At 35.7% G+C, this 25,406-nt stretch overlaps 1 protein-coding gene across 7 annotated transcripts in view; it reads right to left on the bottom strand.

Moving 5' to 3' along the window:
• Positions 1-25,406, bottom strand: part of SNX29 (sorting nexin 29) — a 102,009-nt gene that overhangs the window by 67,167 nt on the left and 9,436 nt on the right. For 6 of the 7 annotated variants that reach the window (XR_015277190.1, XM_086853707.1, XM_086853711.1 and 3 more), the window contains exons 6-14: positions 24,592-24,662; positions 23,497-23,745; positions 21,128-21,497; positions 20,262-20,380; positions 16,958-17,039; positions 16,384-16,466; positions 9,252-9,315; positions 7,869-7,997; positions 1,375-1,457 (exon numbers count right to left, since the gene is read on the bottom strand). Coding sequence is in view for 6 of the 7 variants with exons in the window: in XM_086853707.1 (XP_086709833.1) it covers positions 1,375-1,457; positions 7,869-7,997; positions 9,252-9,315; positions 16,384-16,466; positions 16,958-17,039; positions 20,262-20,380; positions 21,128-21,497; positions 23,497-23,745; positions 24,592-24,662 (1,250 nt within the window). In the remaining variant the exon portion in view is untranslated. Of the gene's footprint in view, positions 1-1,374; positions 1,458-7,868; positions 7,998-9,251; positions 9,316-16,383; positions 16,467-16,957; positions 17,040-20,261; positions 20,381-21,127; positions 21,498-23,496; positions 23,746-24,591; positions 24,722-25,406 lie in introns of all 7 variants that reach the window. The other variant, XM_086853712.1, reaches the window with a different exon arrangement.

Here is a 25,406-nt window from a genome sequence, read left to right on the forward strand (position 1 = left end):
GAAAATTAATTATAATTAAAATTACTCATCACATATACAAACCATGGATGCGATAGTTTCTATAATTCTGGTAACAGGAACAAACTCCTTTTGTTTCATTCCTTTTTTGCAGCTAGTACTCAGGGATTATTTACATGCTTATGTACTTTGAGTCAGAGACCCCAGTACTACTAAAATTTCACCTAAATTTTCAATGGCAGATAAGGAAAAAAATTTAGTTTTATATAAATTCAACATGTGAAGCTAGAATTTAAGAAAAATTTATTACAAATATTAAATGTAGCTGAAATTTATTCTGGTCTCTAGTGATAAATATTACAGAAAATTACTGTGGATTGATTAAATATCTCTCCAGCATAAAGCATACATGCGTTCATTTTTAGAAATGTTGGTACTGTTCCATTCCCCTATTTCATCTATAAAATCTGACCATCCTACTCAGTTTCTATTCTTATCACTCACTAATCTGCATAATTTTAACATGGTGGAATATAGCTAGCCTAGGAATATTCTTTTTTTTTCCTTTTCCTATAATTATACTCATCATGGAAACTGTCACTACCTAATGAAGGATAATTTCTGCCATTATAGGAAGTCTAAGCCATGGTTTTTATGAATAATTCTTAATATGAATCACTACACTCCAGCAAAGTCGGAAGTAAAAACATGTGTTCTCACTAACAAATATCCTTTTAGGGATGAATGAATCTTTGAAACTCCACATAAGTACAGTGGCTAAGCTAACCCTTAAGAACAGTAATATTCATTCATGCAGCCACTTATACGACCAAAATATTCACAGTTTAAAAGGATTAAACAGATGGTGCCAATTTCTGAAAATCCTCCTCAGCACTCTAAACACCTTCTGTAACCAGTGGGAATCCAGGTCCCACCAGGAGAGGATTCAGAATGTCAATTCAGCCCTTCATGGACGCTTCTATCACAGACCACAGAAGACAAACAGGTAAAACTGCTGATAACTTGGCTAATTTTCTTTCAGATATAAAATCTGCTCATTACTACTCAGTACAGTCTATTTCAAACATTGATCTCCAAAACAACAGTACAATCTAGAGATACTACATTTATTTTTATATTCCAATTTCACATTAATTTGCAGGTTTTTATTTAAGTTAAATTTTCATCTGAAAGCTTTTTCTGGAAAATTTCTGATTGAAAAACGTAAGACCACCTCAGCTACCAGAAAATTATCTGTAAAAATGAGTATAAAAATCCACATCATTATTTTTCTAAAAAGGAGAATATATCAAATATATTATTTTCACTTTTGGGAGATATTACTCCGTCAGTGGCAGCATATAGAAAAACAAACCCTGTGCATGGATTCTTTTCGGCCCTTCATTTTATCCTTACCTTCCACTGTTTGACCTTCTCTTCTGAGCATCTGGACAGCTCCTACGTACTTCTTAAGCTGCACTTTCAGCACCTCATTTTCTCTATTGATTAAAAAAAAAAAAAAAACCAGAATAAATAAATATTATTGTTTTCTCAAAATAGCTGAAAAGTCCTTTTCAATGACAAACAGACTCTCTGTTATGAGCTTTACCTAAGTTGTGTCACCATGATGCAAGGAAAAAAAAAATACTTACACATTAAATAATACATCAACAGCAGAGTAGCAGGAAAATTAGTTCTCCAGGACCACATAAACACATCAGTGAAATAGATTATCTCATAAACAAACCCTTTCCAATCATTGTTTAGTTTATATTTTCTATACTATGCTATACTAATGGCACACAAACTACACAGTCTATCTAAATCAACAATCAACTGAAATGTAAGGATGGGATACTACACAAGGAAATTTAGACTGGCCAATGTAAAATGAGATCATTATTTTACTAGTTTGCATTTAATTGCAAGCAAATAATAATTCAGCTTTAGAAACAGGCTTTATCATTGTAAGAAAATGGCAGCACTTCAGCAACAATATTCAAGGCAAAAGTTTCCACAAACCATTCCTAAAGGAAAACCATAAGACAAGAAATTTAGTTAATCCCTTCAGCTGTCATATTTCAGTGCCTATGCCTGTCTCACTTCTCTTTGGAGTGTACAAGTACTCAAATCAGGTACTACCATGGCTCCACTTAACAACATTAAGCACCTTAGCTTATACTTGGGGGGAAATAAAAAGGGCTCCAACTGACTGATTTAAACAAAGCTGACAAATTACATATCTGAAAATTCAATTACCTGTTTAAGCCCATTCAGTTGAGTACAAGAAAAATGATTATACCAAAGAAACATAACAAAAACATGTTTCCAGACTGTGAATTTAAACAACTTTTATCCTTCTTTGATAAAATATGGAGGTAGAAATACATAGGTGCCACAAACACAGCACAACACACAGAGAACCCCACAAGCCTTTAGAGAGAGGAGGAAATTTGGACCACCAAGGCCGTGCTCCAGGCACTATGGAACCTGGACATGGAACACAGCACAGAAAGCTGTAAATAGATGATACACCCAAAAAAAGGCATTTTATTAATGGGGATTTATTTAAGAATTAGAAATATTTAAAAAAAAACATGCATGTATGTTTGATGCACTTTATCATACTATATATATACACACACAAAATACGCATATTTTATACACACACACACACACACAAACTGCTGCTGTGAGCAATGCTACACTGGTCCTATAAGGAGCCTTGACTGGCACTATATTCCCATTCCTATGGATTTCAATTCAGCTTGCTGAACTTTGTTACCTCAATTTTATTCAGCATTTTAGTAGGAGGTTGCTAAATAATTGAGAAGCTATTGATTGCTTGACAATCGAATTTTAAGAGTCTTTGATGATTTTATGCATTTGATGATATTTTTCATTTCTGAGACTACAAAGAACAAACAAGTTTTTCCACCAGAGATAGACACTGATATTCAGGTTAAGGGGAAAAAAAACAAAAAGTGCAGTTTAATCCTATACACTATATTAAAACAAACCTAAATTATTAATTAATGAAAAAAAATTCTATGACAGCTAAACAAAAAGGTTTCTCACCAGAATTGTAAGAATGTCTGCATGAAAATAACTGTGTACAGATAGAATATATTGAGTATTAAGGATTCTTATGAAATAACCATGTATCACCTCATTTCTACATATGAGAATAGACTCAGTGCCTTCTGTCAGCACTGTGACAGGATGTTTTAAAAATTCATTTTTTACTACTTTGCCTTAAAATTGACTTAAAGTTGATGCAGTACAGATGAAGTTGAGAAAGACTTTTATTCACTTAAGGTTTTTGATAGAAGACTGAAATTCCAAGCAGGATACTATGGCCCAGTCAGAATTTTCTAATATTTTCTAATAAAATTTCCCTGCCCGATCACTACTTCCATTTAATAAGCTGAAAGACGGATGGTAAAATGACCTGATATATGGGAAAATGACAATGATAGAGGATGACAATGTAGTATGCCTACAAATTACTCTTTTTGCTCAAAAGCACAGGTATAGTGAGTGTTGTTGATTAAGCTTTATAGCATATACGTAGGAATGATCAATTGTATAACAAATGTAAGTTGTCAAATACCTTCAACTCCCTGCCTAAGTTTGGATCAAAAATAATGACACTTCCTCTCTATTTTATTATTTTTAAATTAGCATTTAAGGAAATCCTTTCTGAAAGAAAATCAAAACTTCTGTCAGAATGGTAATTCTTTTTTAGCAGCATAGAACAAGCTTGCATTTAGGAAACACTAAGTGCTTCACACAAGTACTGGGAAGTACTTGCCTGTTTTGCATCCAGTGAACGAACATATAGCATTCAGCTTTTGTTGCAGACAAAAAGGCCTTATAGGACTTTATTTTGTTAGATCTTAATAGGAAAAAAGAAAGAAACAAACCCAAACAAAACTCCACCACACATGTGCTTCTTGAAAATTACATAAAAATTGTCCAGGGCTTCTGTGAAATAAGCATGGTAAGAAAAAAATTTGAAGAGTAATTTTTCATGTATCTCAAGTATAGTGGCCTGAATTTAATTAAGTTTCTGGCCCAAATATCAGATTCTTTCAAGTGCTTTCTGTGCAGCTTACTCCAGAAAAGTGTCTTGTTCCTAAATTCAGCATTGGGAAAAATGAAATAAAACAAAACAAAGAAACTATGTATCGAATATCCAAACAATAAAAGAAGCTGCAGGAATTAAGAATTAATTGAAATAAACAATGTCCTGCAACAATATTTAGAATCTAAAGCAGGGGCTGAGCTAGGAGACTTCCAGAGAGGTCTTCTAACCTGAATGAGTCTATTATTAGGAGGTGCAAGATCACAGTTAATTGTCATCAAATACAATTAAATAAGGAAAATTTGAACTGCTACTCATAGACGTGGAAGTTGAACTGTACAGAATAAAATGAGATTACATAATAAAACCAATCTCCAGAAAAAACTAACAGGGAACAATGTGCTAAACTTAACTGCTTGTACATGGGCTGGGGCTGCAGCTGAAGCAGGGCCATCATTGAAACCGTTTCCCTGGCTGGGGGTTCACTCAGAGATGGAGGCTGGGTGGTTTTCACCTTGTTTAGTTCTTCCCCTTCCTCCTCCTTATGCTACAGATGCTTCTCCTCCTCCTGCCCTCACTGATACCTGCTGCCAAATTCTTCCTCATTCACTTCTCCCTCATGCTCCCTCTAAGAAGATCCTTTGTCTCTTACTAAATGACTTCCAGTAATTTTTCCCATGTATAGGAGGTAGTGATGACTTGTGACATGTCACCAACTAACTAAGCAGGAAGAAAAAGTCATTTAATAAGGGAATATTCAAATTAGTTTTCACAAGCAGGAATAAGAGATATTTTTTCCTCTCTGTAAGAAGCTGCTTAAGGGAAGTGATGGAATCACTTCAAGATCTACCACACATCATTTCACCCATCACTGAAGGGCTATGGCTGTGAAAGAAGTGTTGTAAAACAGAATAACAGCAAATGCCAAATCCAAAAGCAATGTGGTGTAAGTAATACAGACAGTAGATAGAAGAGGCATACTAGGTTACAGAATCTACAGTAAACAGGACATACGTAGAAGTGTAAGATAAAGTAGAGCCAAATTCTCATCCCCCATTTCCCCACACAGTGCATTTTCATCTTCTCTATCTGCTTTTCTTGCTACAAAGCCTGTCCTTTGTAATATGCTTTCCTCCAACATTGCTGAATATAGTCTAAGAATATGCAATCTGAGATTATCCAGTTTCACAGTCAAAGTCAATAAATTCCTTTGCCTTGCAAAGGGGTGTAATAGTATCCCACACAGAAAAAAAGAATTTCAATTAAAAAACTTCAGTATTGCCAAGAAGCCACTGGCACAATATGTCCATGCAATTTGAGAAAGGTTCATTGACAAGAACAAAAATATAAAAAACCCAACCAAAAAATCCATACCAAAAAAACCAAACCAAAACAAAACAAGCTGAAAACATTATACTAGAGGGACTACTGAGTGTATTCTATCAGAAGACTAGCAAATAGGTTGAACCTGAGCCTGCTCCTTTTGGAACAATACAGCAACTGCAATGAAAGAGCTATTCAAGTATTTCACATGAAACAATGTGATTACCACTACTTGAAATCAAGATGACCTAAGACTTCTTCCATTTTTCAAAGAGAAACTGGGAAACTTGGGAAAATGTGTTTCAGCAAACTACCATTTTTTCAGTAAGGCCAGGGACTCTTGGGAGAGTCCAGGAGAACAGCTGAATAATTGCAGATTTCCAGAAGCCATCATTTCAGCACTGACTGATGTGTCACTGAAATTTGTGTTCTCAAAGCCTTCAGGAAGCTATTTATGTCAAATTCTTCAAAAGAGCTTTGGGGACACACATAAATATCAGCTTTCATAATCTGAAAAATATTCATTCATCAAATCACAACAGTCAGATTGTTAGTGAATTATTTCCCTTGTCTTAAAATATTCAGAACATTACAAGCGAGGAAAGTTTTCTACTCTGGTCATGTGATCTATTGTTTTCAAGGGAAACTGAGATTTCACTACTTCAAAATAGCTGAAACTTAGTTTCCTCTTACTCACCTAGTGTATTATGCAGCACTCACAAAGCAATTCCGAAATTTTGTTACTTCAAATTCTTTAGATTATTCAGCTTGCTCAACTTCTTGGTTTAAAACACTATTTATTTTAAAAATTTACTACTCTTATTATTGCAGCAGCATCACCTACAGCATACAAAGTGAACCAACAAAAATTTTAGAAGAAAAGCCTATGTTACAAAGAGACTACACACGAAGTTTCTTGTGTTAGGATGTTAGAAAATGAATTGCAGTGAATCATTAAAGAAATGCCTCCCAAGTCCAAAGTAACTGATGACACATGAATTTATCATGCCTCAGCAGCTCTCAACACTGTTTTTATCACATGACAAGGCAAGCCGACTTTCAGAAGAGCAATGAACACAACACATCCATACAGCAATAAAGGAATTACATAGACTTGTTTAAAAATACCTTGTTAGTCTAAGTGAGCATCTTTTCAGGTCTGGTTATAAAAGCTCCTTATCTATTCTTTAAAGAGGTACGTGCATGACAAATATCTGATTCACCCATATGTCACTGCAAATTCTAAAACTGTGGGGGAAGTGAGTCAAAGAAATATGAATATACAACTCCTATAACCTGAAACATGAATATTAAATGATGAAGTCTTTGCATTGTCTCTGTTGCCTTACAGCACATGAATGTCAAACCCACTTATTCATATCTCTCCCTCCCTCAAAGCAAGTAGTCTGGTTTGATGTGTCATCAAAAGCAGAATAAGTAGGGTCATAAATATTTTTATTTTTAAGAAAGGTTTATATTTATCATTTTCAAATAGGCAATAAAAAGCTTAAAGGAATCTCAGCTGTGGTTTGTGATTGACACTAAACACACTGTGCCTGTGCATGCAGAAAAGAAACACCTCTCTCTGGGTAAGGCAGATTATTTAACTCTTGGATTATTTGTTGTTTACTAAACACATGAATCACCCCCAAGATCTTACACATCATGGTTACTCTAGAGCTTATTTTGCACTCTAAGAAGCAAATCACACTACTATAGCAGCATTTACCTTCAGAAGTCTTTCTTAAGCTGAATCCCATTTAGACAAGGAGTGGGTTAAAATTCTTTCAATTTCACTGTAGCACAAAGTCAAGCTGGAGGCAACTCAATACTGGGGCCAATGCTGTTTAACACTTTAACATCACCTGGATGCTGGGCCAGAGCACACCCTCAGCAAGGTCACAGACAGCACAAAACAGGAACAGGGACACTGTGCGGCTGTGCTGCCATCCAGAGGGACAGGCTGGAGAGCTGGACTCAGAAAATGTCTGTGAAGTTCAACAAGGGTAAATGCAGAGTCCTGCATTTGGGGAGAAATAGCTCAGGACACCCAGATAACCCTTCCAGCTGGAAAACAGCTCTGTAGAGGAAGATCTGGGAGCCCTGGGGGACAGGCAGCTGAGCACGAGCCTTCAACATCCTCCATGGCAAAGCAAGCCAAGAGCAGCCTGGAGTCCACTAGGAACAGCATTGCCAACAAGTCACTGCTAACAGAGCTGCCCAAAGGGGCTGGGGAGTCTCCATCTGTGCAGATATTCAAAACCTGACTGGAAATGGTCCTGAGAAACCTGTTCCAGCTGGCCTTCCTGGAGCTGTGGGAAAAACAGCTGCACCACTTTCAGAACTTGGTACTTGCTTGCTGATATTGTTTAGTAACAGCTATTGCTTACAATCAGATTTTTAGTCCTAAATCACTTCTGTTCTGCAAACTTAGCTACTTGGAAATGATTTCCCTTGTTCCCCTGCAGTTACTTTTTGAGACATTTTCAGCACTTCTTACCGTGCCAAGGCTTGGACTTTTGTGGCATGTCGCTCTTCCTGCTCTGCCACCTTCCTTCTGCAGTTCTCCATCTCCTGCCTCAGTGCTGCAGAATGCTCCATCTCTGCATCAAGCAGATTTCGCAGGGATCTGCAGGAAGGCAACAGCCTCTCTTTAGAACACTGCACACACTACCTGATAATTAGAGTATACTCAAAGAATCACAGAGGAGGTTGCCTGAATGATACCACTGATGCCACCCTAAAATTTCATTATTCAATTTAATAAATTCACCTGATTTGATTATGTTAAGATATGAAGATATATGAAGATATGAAAAGCTACAAGGAAAAAGCAGTTGCAAATGCTTAATATTAATTTGTATTACTATCTTGCCAACAAGTCCATAGCACAACCTATTATGGGATCTACTGTACCAGTATGCAGAAAGAATTAGTTTTTTAAAATAGCTTGTAAGCTGTTTTCAATACTTTAGTGTAAGCCCATACATCTTGGGAATAATCTATAAGCAATATATTTATAGCAAGACAGGCAGGGCTCTTGTCTCTGCCAAGTGCACTGCCACAGACCTCTGTATAAAAAACCCTTGATGAGATAGCAAAGGTCAGCACAATACATAATGGTAAAATCCAAAGCATCCTGGTCCTTTCTGCCAAAAAAGCCCACAAAGCTGAATGAGGCAATAACTTGCCATTATGGGAGTGGGAAGAATAGGAGGAAGGAAAATAGGATCTGTTGGTAGGCTCAGCATTAAAAAAAACAAAATACCTATAGGAAAATATGAATTACCAAAATAGCCCTGCTAAAGCATTGAATACATTTGCATTTTCATTCATCTAACTATGTGTTTCAATAAACTAAAAAAATACAAAGTATGTTTGATAGCATTTTATATATGCAACTAATCATTTCTATATTAGCATCATCACTTTGCCCCAAGTGAACATAACGACAGTCAGAAATGAAAGTCACTTTCAGCATTACATTGTCAGCCATCCTACATCACTTCTTCACCAGAAGGGCAAAACCAGAAATGTTTTGAATATTTAAAATTTTTGCTTATTTGGAAAGCTATCTTAAGAGAGCTTCAGAATCTTCTGGCTGTAAGGTTTGGCTTTGAAGAAACTACAACTGCAAAGCTCCCAAGATACTAAGAATTTCCTAATTCAAACTAAAAGCAAAAAGCGGCTCTCAAAACACTATTCTTCAGTATCAACATTCAAATAGTGAATTATTAAGTTAACCTTTCACAGAAAAAATAATATATACATAAAAAAGGCTACATAAATACTATGTATAGCTTTACAGCATGGATAGCTTGTATTCAAGAACAAATTTTTTTTTTAAAGTTATAGTCCCTCTTGATAAAAAAAAGCAAACTACCTATTCTGCTCTTCCAGTTCATCCTTTCTATTCATCATGGCCACGATAGCTTGACGAAGTTCATCTAAGAAGAAGGAACAAAAAGGATTAATGTCTGTGTACATTTTGCTCATTTCAGATCTAGAAGTCATGTACGCAGGCAGCACACTTAAGATGATGCCAACATCATTTGCTATTCAGCAAAGCACATAAAAATGCTCTTAATCTCATCACTAATTTGAGCAATCTTTCAAAAGCATTGTTATTTAAAACTGCATCAGAAGTATTGATCAAATCAAATTAATCTGCATCTGGCTTTAATGCCAATGTTTACAAGTGTGCCTGTGCTTGCAGCTGTTTTGTTTTCACCACAGATGCAGGGCAGAATGCACCTTTTCACCACATGCATATTAATGAGATACACTGTTACTTGTTCAGCTTCTCCAAATTGCTTCTTCTGCCTGTAAATCCTGACACAGGAAATAACTGCTACAGGGAATAGAGATCATGTCATTACTTCCTCATGGCATTTCTTCTCAAGTTCAGCCCTAAAGATGATGAGCTTTCTGAACCTTGTAATTTCCTATAAAATCCTTTCTATTTTTTTAGAAATACCTTAAAAATGCTTTCCATCATTAAATCAAGAATAAAAATTAAGAAAAAAAAACACCTGACAGAATTTTAGAATTTTTAAAGATTTCCTTTGGGTTGGGTTTAACATGATATCAGAGCAGACAAATACCATACAGAAAAGTGTCAGCTTTAAAAATTTCATTAACAATTTCACACATGCTAATCAATAATTTTATGAGTGCTGCAAGGACACAATTATATTAAACCATCTCTCCCAACACTTAACTGAAATGTTTAGATATAATAAATCAGCCAACTCTCTTCTGCAAGTATCCAATGCAGATGCCAGTAAATTTTGTGTGCTTTTACTGAAAACATACTAACAGAACTGGTATTACTTGATTTCTTCAAGGAAGCAAAGTCACTGGACAACTTCTTTCCCCTTTACATTTAGTTCACAGAATTACCTATACCTTTCTTAATATTTTCTATATTTACAGAAGTTTTTTTCCCATTCAACAAAAACTTAACATTGTCCTATGGGCCAGATGGAGTCTAACAAACTCTAGTAGTAGACAAAATGTAAAAGATTTTATTATGTTAATCAAACGTATCAGTCAGTGCTGCAGACATCATGATTCCAGTCTAGCCTTGGTAATCTGCAGATAAAAGCCATCCTTGCAGGACTGCAGGGTTCAGCAGGGCTCTCCTATCATTTGAAATTAGCCAACCCAAATTTCTTCATGCTAGATTTTTTTCCAAAACATTCCTGCACCTTTGGCCAGGGAGAAAGCAGATGATATTTTTTCTGCCCATTCCATAATACCTATATTACACCTTAAGAGCTAAATGACATTAAAAAGAAACATTTCAGTAGGTCATTAGAAGAAGTTTGCACTTTATTAATTCAGCACAGAAAGAATAATTAGTTTTCTACAGTAACTTAGCATATTTTATGCAACCTTGGAAAAAAAAATCCAAATCTCATAGAAAAACTGAAATAGTGAAATTTCTGGGTATTAAATACTAGCACAAGGGACCACAATCCATCAGCCTATTTGTGAAATAAACAATTGCTCTATGGATGAGGAAAACTGAATAATCCAGGAAGTGTTAGAGCATCATACAAATAAATAACACAGGCAAAAGGATCCATGGTAACTTTTCTGTACAGTAACACTCCATAACAAAATAAAGCTCTTGAACTAAAATGTTGAATTCAGAATCCTCCTCAAGGACGCATCAAGCCGATGGCATTTTAAATACTTTAAGTGTGCCATTAAAATATGATAGTGCACGATCAACAAGTCGTTGCTGTTATGTCTCTAACTCTGAATAAATTAAAGCTGTTGCTGCTCAGACACGGCTCTGCACTTGGCACGGGGTGCCCACTCTGCAGCAACTGCCTGTGTGTGTACTCGGTGTTTTAATGTCTACTGATTTATTAACATTTATACAGCTAAGCTATTATAAATTGTCTTCATTATTTCAATTTTACCAGCCTATTCAAATTGTAACCTTAACTTGCATAATAACTTAATCTTCTTTCCCTTATTCCATCCAGAATCTTCTGCATGAGTTGAGACCTGAAATCCCATCTTTTCTCACTCCCCTCTCCCACACAAGCAGAGCACAAAAGCAAGATTCTGCTAAAGACCATAGTTTGCACAAAAGAGGAAGAAAAAAAGCCTCTTGAAACAGATGACTTTAAATTGCTTACTTATTTCCATTTGCCTCATTTTTCTGAGAGTCATGGAAATGACAATACTACAGAGACACAACAAAGCAGAAACTCCTAATTTCATTATCACATATAAGGCAAAAATCAATGCTTAATTTAGGATCACAAATGCAAACACGTTTTATACTCAGTATTTCTTGCCAATTTAGCTCAATTACAGGTACCAGTGGAGGTGTGGACAAAAGCATCAACAGAGACCACCAGTTTGGGCTAAGAAACTGGAATTCCAAGAAGGTTGGTCCAGCCCATGCCTACCTGAGCAGCAAGATTGCTCCATGGCTATAGCTCTGCTGTATCTTCTTGAAGTGATGAGTATTATGGAGTAATATTTTCTATAAATTACTCAAAACAAACCCAAGAACTATACAGTTTATCATCAACACTTCTTTAACCTCTCTATCCATAGTAAATACAAAAGAGTAAAACATTATTAGTGTAATTAAATGAGTAAAAATTTACCAAATAAAAAAATCAGAAGCCTTAATTTCATGATCTTTTGAAACAAGGAACTGAGTAGAACTAAAAGGAAACCATCCTATTTAATTCAGGTATAATATTTAAAATTTTCAAAAACTGTAATTTCTTACTTTCACTTACGCTTCCTGAAAAATTTCAGTACTATGTCAGAGCAGTCAGCAGAACGTAAAGGAAATCCAGAATCATACACTACAGCAGGTTCCCTTCAAACCTGCCAGAACACCCCCAGTTCATGAGCTTTTGTCTGTCTCTTACACTTTCCTCCAAGATGAGCATATGATCATAACCTAATTTTTCCAGCAGACTTATGTCTCATACATTGTGTGGGTTAGAAAAGGGAATAAATTTTAAAAAAAAAATGTCAGGGTTGTAGCAGCAACCATAAATTTGGCATTTTCTGACTTCTGGACTGTGCAGCCTCAGTCTTTCTCCCCCATTCCTATAATTTTTTTTTATTATTTTTTAATTTTTTAATAAAACAGTGGGAATATGGCCAAGTATTCCTACTTTGGAAAAGTGTTTCATGTTAGACCTTATGTCCTACTTCTGAGCTGTTTTGTGCTTGATGACATTTAAGTTCTGTAAAGTAATATTAATGAAAGACAATATGTTACTGTTGTTAAGGATCAACATTCAACACCAATATATCTAATAGTGAAGTGATAACCTGAGTTCCATAAAGACAGAGATAAGATGATAACTAGTGAAGTTTTTCCTAAGAAATAGTTTTGCAACAACTCCTTGAAAAAAAAATTCCCATGTAAAACCAGTAATTCCAAACCATTCTTCATCAGGAAAAAAAAAAAGCTAATATAAAAATTAAGGAATGTACTAATTTTTTCATATTAAACCTCACTTTTTCAAGCACTAACAATATTCTTTAATTGCTGTTATTAATCTGTGGTGCCTAATATTCATGAAGTGGCTATATGCTCTAAAAAAAATTTTTAATTCCATACTATACTTCATGCAAAATCTAGCTTCTAGAAAGCTTTCATAGGGTCACAGAGCATGGAATATATAATGCTTTGAGAAACACCTGCCAATTTCCAACAACCTCCAGAAAAGTCATAAGTTTCACAACTCTTCTGCTATTTAGCCAAAGATTGGAGAAGTATGATTTGCAATCACCTGTTGTGAAGAATGAGCTGTAAGTGAAATCATCCCTCAGAGTACACAAGGTCATGCAGCCTCCTCTGCAATCCTGCAGATAGAATATCAGGGTGGGCTGGGAGCAGTTTACAGGAATATTTTTTTTTTTTGTGAGTGAAAATTTACACAGATATTTTCAGAGACAAATAAGACTTCCAGCAGACTAGTTACATCTTAAATCAGAAGTCTGACCTTTAAAGACATAAAGGGTTTGATGCTCCCTAAGCTGCCTACATGAATACTGCCTTTAAAGGCTTAATTTAGTGCTTAAAAATCTTGTAAATATTATCTTGTCATGTCACTACTCACAGGGTAAATTTTAGTAGGAAATAAATTGTGTTGGCCTTCTACTGTATAGAAGAGCCCTGGTGAGAACCAAGTATATAAAGTAAACTGCAGCTTTCCTCTCCCTGATGAAATACAAAGACCCTCCTCTCACAGCTGTGCTTTCAAACAAGACACAAGAATTTAGTAACCTGTGGCAACTGGGTTACAGAACAGCAGGTTCTGCTACAGGTCAGCAGCTATTTAGAGGACACAGCAAATACAAAAACATACACCGTGTTCACTTACACAGCCAGGCTAAGAATATAACATAGAGGTTTGATTATTCAGTAAAGTTCTTTAGTGATCATGAAAAGCTTGGGGTTTTCTCAAGAATGTAAGAAAAAATATGGAATGATGTACAATGTTACAACCTTTCTAACCTTTGTGGTTAAGCCCAATTTTAAAAACTGAAGAAAATGATAGTGAAAAAACTAAATTACCAATTATTTCCTAAAAATAGTACTATAATAAAAGAACCTTGTAAAGAAGAAACACAAGTAGCATTCTTCTAAAATGAATGTTTTGGAACTTATTTTTTTTTCTACTGCAAAAAACAAAATGGGGAGACTTGTGCTAGTAGGACAGATTATTTTGGTGAAAAAAAATGCTGAAAATACAATCTTCTCTTCCAATAGCAACTCTTGAAACAGTGTTGTTTGTGATTCAAGTATAATAAGATAAAGACAACTTCCTCAAAAACTGAAAATTACATAGTAGAGTAGATGCATAAATAGAAAACTTCTGACCAGCTTAATTCTTTATAAACTTGGTTATGACAAAACAATCTGAAAAGCAGGGACAGTTTTCAAATTATGCCTGACATTAACAGCAAAGTTCTGTGGATTTCTCTTGAGTGGTATTAGTATTTTCTGAGATGTATCTGCTGCTAAGTTAACCTATACCTTACAAATGCATGGGACATAATTCAGGAAAATAATTTTAAATGGCAGAAATTTTAAATTACAGCTTCTCATGACTTTATAGCCTGCATATCAAAAGAAGTAAGAGAAGTTTAGTACTATACTAATAAGTTGGAACAAAAGCAAGAAAATAATATAAATTTTTAAAAATCCATTTCAGGCTTTGTCTTCAGTAATAAGAAACACAAAAATCCAGTCACTGGAGACCTCGCAGCTTTTCTCACTGCACTACTGCATTCCATTTTTCTTGCCTGATGTGTTAGAATCAGTTGCTATGCAACCAAGCTATAAGCCTCAGCATTTAATAATTCTTCTGCTAATTGCAAGAGAGAAAGAGCTTCAGTGTCTGACTTTGTCATAGCATTGAATTCCTCTCCTGTAGAAAATCTACAACCAATAACAACAAACTTGAAAAAGGCATTTTCATTCAACATACCCAGGATCATCTATTATAAAGGTATTCACTAATTCGATAAATGTATAGTCAGCTGAATTTTAATTATAATTATGATTATTTACTAGGTGTTCTACTGACATTATAGGTGGGTTTCACATGCTTCCCACCCTTCCTTTCACCAAAGCCTTCTCTGAACTAGGAAACTAATGATAGTGTGCATGCTTCTGTTGATCCTGTGTTTTCATTTCATTTACAAATTGCTAAGTATTGAGATTTTCTTTCTATTTTATGGCTGTCTTAACCTACACTGGGAAATAACTGAGCAACTGAAGGAGACCAACTGCGGCCCCTGCTGGTACCTGACTCCCCTACAAAGAGCAGAATTAATAGAGTGCAGGGGCACCAGAAAACTTCCCTGTGCAATTCCCTGAGAAATAAATAAGAACAAAAGGCTGTTGTAGGAATAACATCAGCAGAGACTATCTGGTGACCAAAGGGTCACTGTAGCAAATAACAGTAAGTCCTTTCCACACTTCAGTTATGGCTCCTAGAACTCCCTAGTTTGCCACTTCATGACATACTTTGCAAGAAAGGATTTTTCAGCTTTGTAAAGCTCAGTCAGCACATCAGTGCCAGAGCCTGAAACACTGCCCAGGGAAAATGCTTGTTTTATCTCCTTTAACACAGGTTGATACAGCATTTGAATATAGCTTTAGAAAATGAGATTAGAATATTTTAAGATTTCATTCATTTTGATGATTGCATGAATCAACTGCAGAAAAGAATCTTGGCTGCATCACTTCTAACTTCCCAAATGTCATAATTTAAAACTTGTACATATTGAAATTTATAAGAAGAAACAAACACACACCCAAGAGCTTTAGGAACAAAGCCAGTTCAGTTTTACAGAACAATCTGTACAGTGAGGAACATAAACACATACTGGCTTACAAGCTTAGACACTCAGTTTAAGAACTAAGTCTTTGTTCTACAAGAGCATGCAAAGAAAGTATCAAGTATGTGATAAACAAACTGCCTGTGCTTCTATTAATCTATCTCTGCAGCAAAGACTATTTTATCCTGTCCAGCTCTGCTCTTAATACCACTGAAACATGACTGTCCTCCTGCTTAATCTTAACTCAAGTTTTTGTATATGAAAGCCCATATTTACTTTTGGAGCAGATTTTCATATCAAAATCACAGAAAGAGTGGGGTTTGTCTGTCTGTTTCTAACTAGCCATTAAGGAAAACAGGCAAAATAAGCAAGACTACATCAGAAACGACCATCAGTGTTTTCAGAATTTGTAGAAATTTAAAGATGTTAATCAAATCACTATTTTTCATTTAACTACTGAAGCCACATTTAATTTAAGGATATATGAGCTGCAATGAAGCATAACCTGCCAATACAAACATCATTTTAGGGCAGTTATTACTAACATGACCAGAACATCAGAAATTAAGTGCTCTATGACTCTCTAAGCAGATTTTATCAAAAGAAAAATAGGAGTTACAGGACTTTCAAAGTTATTTCCATCAATCCAGATACATCAAGGAAGTACTTACTAATTGTCATGGATTCTGGCACAGTGGCTGAAGGCAACATACTGGTTAAAGTATTCACTTGAGCTGGAGGACTGACTTCCACTCTAGTCATAAAAGCACACTATAATCAATATACGAAAACAAAATCCTGAATTCAAAACTTAAGAAAAAAACATTCCAGAAACTACAATTGTTATCCTATTCACCCATATTTAATTAAAATATTTTGAGCAATCTTTTAATGTATCTCCTGGGAGACTGATTTAAGCAAACACACAAAAATTCCGAATTAAAAATATTATATGGAGAATATTCTAAAAAAATAACATAAAAACCAACATAAAACCTATTTTCAAAACCAAGAGGCCAAGTCTGTTATGTGACACGACTAAGTGACTTTTTCAAGATAATGAGGAAAAGTTCAGTGTATGAAACTATGCAAAAAGGCAATTGTAGGATTTTTGCATGTCTTTCCTAACATATCCAGAAGTACCCTGATAAGTAGTTTTCCAGTACTAGATACATTAGGGAACATTAAGTTAGCAACTTAAGGGTGAAGGTTTTTTCTTTTAGGACAAACATATTTAGCACATACCTGTAAGGAAGATCAGCTCTCCTTGGAACCAGTTCTACCGGATGAACAGCATGTTCATGCCCCTCTCCATTCTCCAAGTTATCTAAAGTAAAATGCACAAGCATTAGCTTCCTTTGGGTTGCACTACTCAAAAAATAAAACAAGAACATAAATCCAGAAGTTAGGTAGTTATATTATTAAACAGAATCACTCAACTTGCTAAAGCTTTTAAACACTTTTAATTCTGTTTCCAAAGTTGGCTTCTGCAAATTGACCCTGAATGCCAGCAGGATTGTCAAGTCTCTTAGGAACACAGCCATCATAAAGAAATTAGTATTGCACAATTCCTAAATTATATTTGATATGCACAGAGTTGCAAAGCTATGAAGAGACTTCTTCCTGAAGTTACTTGCGTAAACCCCCGGAGCTGAAGTGCCTCATGACACTTCATGCTCACTACAAATCTGGTTGTGACTTGCAGGAGAAGGAATTGTGGTTAGTCCCCAGCACGAAACCTTTCAAAGACACCAGCGCTTTCTGTATTCCCAAGAGAGCACCATGGCTTTTCTCTGGCTCCTTACGTCTCTGTACCAAGCATCAGGAATCCGACAGATGAGATATTGTTTAAAAAGCATGAATAATGCGCATCTGTCCACAGATCCACAACTGTCGGCAGCAAAACATCCACATCACTGAGCCTGTCATTAAGGAAGCTCAGGTGGAAACAAACAAAAATCATATTTTATTGATGTGTTCTGCATCTCACTATGCAAGGGCTACAATGTTACTATAAGACAATCCTAAATAGAACATATTTAAACAGCAGAAATTTTTAGAAAATAAATTAATGGGAAATAGATTTATGTCAGAAAGTCTATGGAGGAGAAAATTTATTTTTGAAGCTGTAGAGTTTACTGAAGCTCAGATCCTAAAATACATACTCCATTTTTGTTCCAAGCAACTGCACTTTGACAGAGGCTTTCTCATTTCTAGTTACATGGAGATATGATATGCCCTGACACATCCCTGGAGCACTCCAACAGATTAATACTGAAAATACATATTAACATACAACACTATAGATTATGATCTTTCAAATAAACATATGTATGTGTGTGTGTGTTATTTATTGGTATTAAGACCCATAAACCAAAATATTGGGTTAAAGTATGTATTTTATAAAAGCTCATTAAGCATGTTTTAACAAAAATACCAGGATAATAATGAGCATGCCAGACAGTGGGCTGGACTGCCCTCAGAATAAGCTAATGCATGTTCCTTCTGACATCATTCATCCAGCAGAAGTGCAACTCCCAGAGTCAAGCAAACAAGTGCCTAAGGCAGCTTTCAATCTCAGCAAATAGTCAGTGTGGCTGAGGAGAGGGTGCCTGGATCCCTTTGTATCCCTGTCTCTGACTGGCTGGCACTTGGGTTATGCAATGGGCACTTAGTGCAGCCCTCCCTGCCCACTCCAGCAGCTCCTCCTGTTCAGAGGTGAGACCAGGAGGGCAGACAACAGGCTCTGGGGGGCTTTCCTGGCACTCATCAACTGACTCCTTTCACCAGCCCAATGCTCTGTCACTCTGACTTACATAACAGACCACAAAGATGGACAGAAGGAGGACTGAAAATATCTGTCCCATGCCCAGAAGTGATCTGGATGGGCCTGTTGATCACCTCTAGTAGGCTGAGCATTGCATTCAAAACAGTTCTGAGAGGAAGCAACACAAAACAAGGGGCTTTGGTGTCTTCTTAGAAAGAGTAAGCCCCTGGGACAGCTATGGCTAAGATGCATACAAATATATACAGATGTCCTCTTTGGTCATCTGCCTCCAGAACTCAGTCTTGGCTTGCACTCCTGATTTTTGATTTCAGATCAAAACCCCCAACTCATGCTCCTGATGCCTCATGACATCTACTGACAGCAACTGTGAGTTTTAATTCCACACACCATCCACCATAAACAGGAATGTGTTCTTACATTCCAGATTTCAACCTGTGGATGTTCCCCAACAGTTTCTGTTTTACAGAGACCACAATGCCACAAATTACTCAACGTTTTCTAAATCAATTCCTTCATAATATGGCAGCACAAGAAAAAAATTTAAAATGTCCTTTTCTTTCTTTTCTTTTTTTTTTTTTTTTTTTTTTTTTTTTTTTTGAGCCACTGGCATTTCTTATGAGGTACATATTTTTAAATACAGCAGAGGGCAGTGCAGCATTATTTTATGATTCACAATTTTTTCAGTGAACTTACACAACTGAATTCTGAATTACACTTTTTCACAGGCCTTCAATCCATTTAAACTCTTGGACACATATGTGTACGCAAAAAATATTAAATACTCTACAATTAAAATATTATTTCCATATCACTGAGAAGTTTTTAAATGGTTACTGAAATGAGCATACCCAAAGTCCAGTGAAATTAACCCAAATGAGTATACCCAAAATTTTCATGCTGCTTTATGAACAGCTAGAAAAACATCAACAGGGTGAAGGGGAGGGCTAGTGGAATTTTTTTGTCTGTTTTTGGTACTAATATGGATACTGTAAAAGCACCAGATTTTCTTTTTCATCCCTTCACCCATTTTTATTGCTTGCTTCAAATGGTCCACATCATTCTTGAAGTGCCCCTCACTGCATACAACACTGCAGCTGAGGCTACAGCAGAGCCAATGGAGCTTACATTTACAAATGACACTCTCATTTGTCCACAGCTCTGTTAATTCACTATCAGCTTGTAACCTGCAGAAAACTATGCTGGCATGTGAAAAATAAGATGTGAGCTGGCAACTCGTGGTCACAGCTCAGAAAGCTAGTCTTAGAAAAAATGATCTCTGAAGATCCCTTCCAACCCAAACCACTCTATGATCCCAATATCCTTTTCTAAGCAAGTATTTCTTAGTCAATCATTCCTTATCCTGTATTTCAACAGTTAACAGTTTCTATTGAACTGCTTCCAGCTGCTCTCCAATCTGTCAAGATTAATTTGAATCCAACTTCTCAAACACACTTGGAGCTTCTTGCAGCTTAGTGGTATCTAGAAAATGGATATACATATTTTCATACAACTATCCTAAACTTCCATTAAACACAAGACAACAGCTTAATCCCAATGAAACTCTCATTTATTTTGACATTGGTAACTCCCCCTTAACTAAGCAACTACTCAAATGAAGAACTCTGATTCAGAACAAGAAAAAATTTGAACTTTTTATCCCATTTGTGCAGTATCTCCTGTGTCTGTACAACCCTGTTATTTCTTACCATTGTCCTGTGTTAGAATAAAGGTTGCTGGAATTCTGTGAATTGAAATGCCCACCTGTTTGGGAGTAAGAGCCAACAGCACTGACAGGAAATAGAACATCTGAGTCATCATTCAGGACCTGCAGAGGACTCCAACTGCATAGCTGGGAATTGCATGTGACTATTTCATGAGGCCTATTTGGAACAAACAAACAAACAAACAAACCAATCTATTTATATAGCTGGTATTACTGTTCATAATGCTTATATTTCTTCCAGAGATACCACTGCAAGAAAAATGTTTATTTCCATCTGCCTGCCAATTTCTTGGTCAGCCATACATTAATTCATTAAAGACCAGACATTCCAAAAGCAGATGAGACAAGCAGTGCTTGCCTTTTTTTCTAAATGACTTTCTGTCAGAAATAAAGAAAGCATATTAGTATCTAAAATTATTCTCTCTCAGTTCTGTTCTGCCTTGTTGAACCATTCTACACCCTGATGTAACAAGATTATTCCATTTAAAACACACATTTTTATTGTGAAGCCAAAATAGAATCATTATCATACTAAGAACAAGGAAATATCAAACAGGCCAGAATTATAGCCTGGCTGTATCACACCAAAGTTTTAACAACTGAGAACTTCAAGGAAAACAAGAAGTCTTAAATCTCAAAATTTGGGATTTCAGGGAAACTTAGAAGCAAAATATCATCACTGCAGTGGCCCATATTGCTTAAACAGTAAAAAGGAAAAAAAGAAGAAGGAAAAAAAAGAGGGGAAAAAAGGTGGGAGAGGAGGAATATGGAGAGGGAATAAAGAATAATGAGAGAGAATCTAGAGTTCAGTTCAACACATCAATTTTCCAGTACCCATAAAGGAAAGGGAGAGGTGGAAGGGATGCATGGAAAGTTTACCACTATCTCCTGCACCAATACTTACTTTTCAGAAGCTTCAGTTCCACCTTCTGTGCTTTTGTTTCCTAATGATTTTCCATACAGCTCATCCTCATCTGCATCTTCATCATCAATGCTCTTCACATCCAGTTTCTGGTATTCATACTCTCCATTCATAAATACTGAATTGTTCTTCCACGAATGGCTACCCTCACTCCCATTCAGATTTTTTCCGAGAGTGCTTTCAGATGAGGACAATGCAAGAACTGAAGATCTGTCTACACTCTCCTCTGAACTTTCTCCTGTAATCAGAGTCTTTGTGCTATCCCCCAAGTTTTGCTCATCTTCCTCTTCATCAAATGAGATAATATTCGTCACTCTCTTCTTCTTTTTTCGATCTTTTTTGTGTTTCAAATCTAGTAGCAATACAAAGTTTTACACAGTTTAGAAAAGATAAATAATAAATGAAACCTTTTTTATTTTTCTTGAAAGAATTCATGTACTAAATTACTCTAGTCAAGAAAACACCCCTTCGATCTACATGACATTTGTTATCTTTCCATACACAAGCTTTTAAATCTCTAATTACCAGCTTTATTTTCTATACCTTACATAATTCAGATTTTAGAAGATATTTTGGAGATGCACATGATTCAATTGAAACTGGAAAAAAAGTTCTACAAACCCATGAAATTAAATTTAAAATAAAAAGTTAGCCTTCCTGACACTTTCTCCAATGGACTATACCTAATGCGTAATGTAGAACAGGTCTGCAAAACAGAGAAAACATGAAAGCACTTTCAGAGGAAAAACTGAAAAGAACAAACAACACAAACAAAATCAAATACCTGCAATCAAAATAGTTTTGTCTATAAAAATTGAACGGTCAGTTTTCAGCTAAATAGCTCTTGGTCTAGAACTACACTGAAATTCTTTCTGATTACACCAGATGTGTTCAGTGACAGCACTTATTTTTACACTATTACCTATTCTCTGAATTACCTATTCTACTGAATCTGATGGGCATGTGAAGCTAAATGCAAAGCTGAAGCACTCCAAGAAACATCAGAAATGTACTCACCAAGGCACCTCACACTGGGACCAAATTGCTTTGTCTAATTCAAGTCCAGCTGTTATATATCCACAAAACACACTAACATACTTTTAAACGGATGTTAAAACCCATTCTGGTTGCAAATAGAATTCCAACAAAGAACACAGACTTTAATGGAAACATCTGACTTGCTCTAACATTCTACATATGATTGCATTTGAACAAACTCAATTTTTTTAAAGTGACATTTCATTGGAAGTTGTATCTTTCACATTCTGTATACACTTGTATGCTGTACCCATCAGGTACATCATGTTGTGGAGCCATATGCACCATATGGTCAATTGCTACCTTCTTTCATCTTGCAAGGTTATTCTATACCAACAGAATTATCCCAAGTCGAGTATCACCTATGATTTTAATCTCATTTAAGTGCTACACAACAAAAGCTGTACCACAAGTTTGCTCTAAAAAGTGTGTTTTAAGACAAAGTCTATTTTAAATGCCAATAAAAAACAGATTTTATCTCAACTGCTATTCCTACCAGATTCTCATGTGGGGTTTGTGCTTTTTTATCATAACCAAAACAATTTATTGCCTAAACTCAAACCTTGTTTCTTAATTGAAAAGCACATAAATCTTCCTGCAGTTTTGTACTTTTACAAAGCAAAACAACTCAACTTCCACAAACAAAGATGATAAAATATTACTTTGTTAATTTTGGAACAAAAAATATATAATGAAAATAACATTTTGCTTGACTGATTTCAAATTACAAGAGATTAAGACTTTGGGTCTTTATTAGTAACTAACATCATACAAGCTGGTTGTAACACTAAGACCTCTAAAGGTAAAGAGTGTATGAGTAAATTTTCATTTTGGCAATTATCTGCTTTGCATAGGAATTCAGACTAAACAGTCACTGCCTGAAGCAGATTACAAGCTAAGATTTGTACCTGATATATAACAAAAGATACACATCGCTGTATGTCTGACTGGCAAGGTGCCAAAAGACAACATTTAAAAATGAAAAATCATTGTATCACAAACTTCAAAGCGTAATTTTATAAATAAAAAATTGAAATTCAGGTCACAAGCAGAACACTACCAATAGAACAGTTTAGTCTCCCTCTCACAGTGATACAGAAATGCTGAAATACACAGTTACCATGCAGTAGTCACACCCAATATTTCCAATTTCATGCCTTTTAATTACACACTCAACTGGTTCATATGTGTAGTGCACTTATTTTTTAAGACTTCTGCTCTATAATAATGCATTAAAAGTAAATTTAAAAGGTATTTAAACACACTTGAATTTTCTAAGTTTTTGATCAGCACTAACATTCATAAAAGCTTACCAGCATTTACGTTCCTCGGCAGAACAGGCAGTGGGTCAGAATCCTGGTCAGGTTTTATGAGAATCGAGACTGCAGATGAGGCAGTGATCTCCCGCAGGAGGCTGCTGACACCCTGAGTGGACTCTTTCAACAAGGAAGTTACATTTTGTGTGGATTCCTTTAACAAATCTGACACAGTGGGTGTGCCTTTGCTCTGTCCATTTAAATCCTTATTATCAATGTTGATAGCAAAAAGAATGGAGTTCAGACCTTCAGGTAAAAGAAAGGGGAAAGAGACACCAGAAATGCACCATATACTTCACACGGAAGTTATGAACATAAAGCTAATGATTAACAAAACTATGACATGGAAAACATTTTTCCCAAGAATTTCCCCCAGCTCCTAATGCATGAAGTCTTATTCTTTCATGTACCATTAATTCCTTTCCAGATTATATTCAAGCTGATGCAATCAGCTCTGAATTCTTCTTGATGGCTGTTCAGCTGCACATTAAATAATCAAAAAGTACTGTGAGTTCATTTATTTATAACCTTTTATTTAAAGCCATTTCATTGCAACTTTAGTATTTGTTGGTTCCTATATTCCATTAGAAAATCTGTGAACCTTGTCTTGCAGAATGAAGCATGTGACTGTGTATTTGAGAAAAGGGGTATAAAAGTTAATAATACATCACTTCTGTGGCTGAACTCTAGAAAAGTAAATTATTTGTTATCATTTCTTACTCACCTTACCTGTATTCACATGTAATTTGGATCTTGCGATAAAATTCCATCATTACCTTTTTCTGGTCAGGAATAACCCACTTTGCTTGCTCTAAATTGCACTGGTTTTAAGTTAGCCTTGACTGCTGAAGAGTTAAAAATTTTATATGGAAGATTTTTGCATTGTAGGAAGTCCAGGTCCAGGACTTGAACAATCCATCAAATCATAGCATAAATTGGCATAATATCTTGACTGTTCACCTTGGCTGTGCCTCTGATACACATTCTCCACATAAGCAGAGTGTATTAGAAAAACTCCTCACAACCAGAAACAGATATAACATCCCAAAATGCAGTTTTCCAAGAACAGTAATACTGAAAAGAAAGTCTTACCAGCTGCCATCGTAGGGATCATACTGGAACGTTCTTCATCCATCATAAAAGACCAGTCTTCATAGAAGACACTGTAATTTAAAGGAAATAAAAAAGGACATGCAGTCCTACAGTAACATATACTTCACTTCTGAAAGACAAGAAAACTCTGAAGAATAAGTAGGAGCACCCCAAATGATTAAATTTTATGTCACAGTAACTCCCTGTAGTTCTGAAATTGAGAACTGTTCAGATGGTTCTAAAAAGACATCCTGAAGAGTATTTTTTTCTTTAGTTTTAGCTCTACACATTTTAAGATGGAAAAAAAGTCACTCAGGGCCTGGGGGGTTCACACTGCATTAGCAGTCACAACATCTCTCTATACCTATTGCTATGCACGTTTTGTATAAGCTTAGAAGACGTGAACACAAACAGAAAGGCTCCCTTTATCTTGAGCAACCTGCTCTGGTGGAAGGGGTCCCTGCCCATGGCAGGAGGGTTGGATTACACCATCTTTAGGGTCCTTTCTAACCCAAATCCTAATATTCTATGATTTTGTGACCTGTTTCAATATCCAAACCCATACCAATTACTCTAAATAGTTAGGGTAAACTATGAATTTGGATGCAAAAAACCCCACATTTTTTCACTGTGAACCCATAAATTTAGTTGTTCTAACCCTGGTTGTTTCTAGTAGAAGAATGCTGTATCTTTACTATCAGCATTCAGTAAATTAAACAAGAAAAAACAAGAAAATATATTATCTATATATTAAACAACTCAGACAGATTCATTTAAAACTTTCCGAAACATATCATTGAGGATGCAAACTGACT

This window comes from Cyanistes caeruleus, chromosome 17 (assembly GCF_971803275.1).
Source record: "Cyanistes caeruleus chromosome 17, bCyaCae1.hap1.1, whole genome shotgun sequence".
NCBI lineage: Eukaryota > Metazoa > Chordata > Aves > Passeriformes > Paridae > Cyanistes > Cyanistes caeruleus.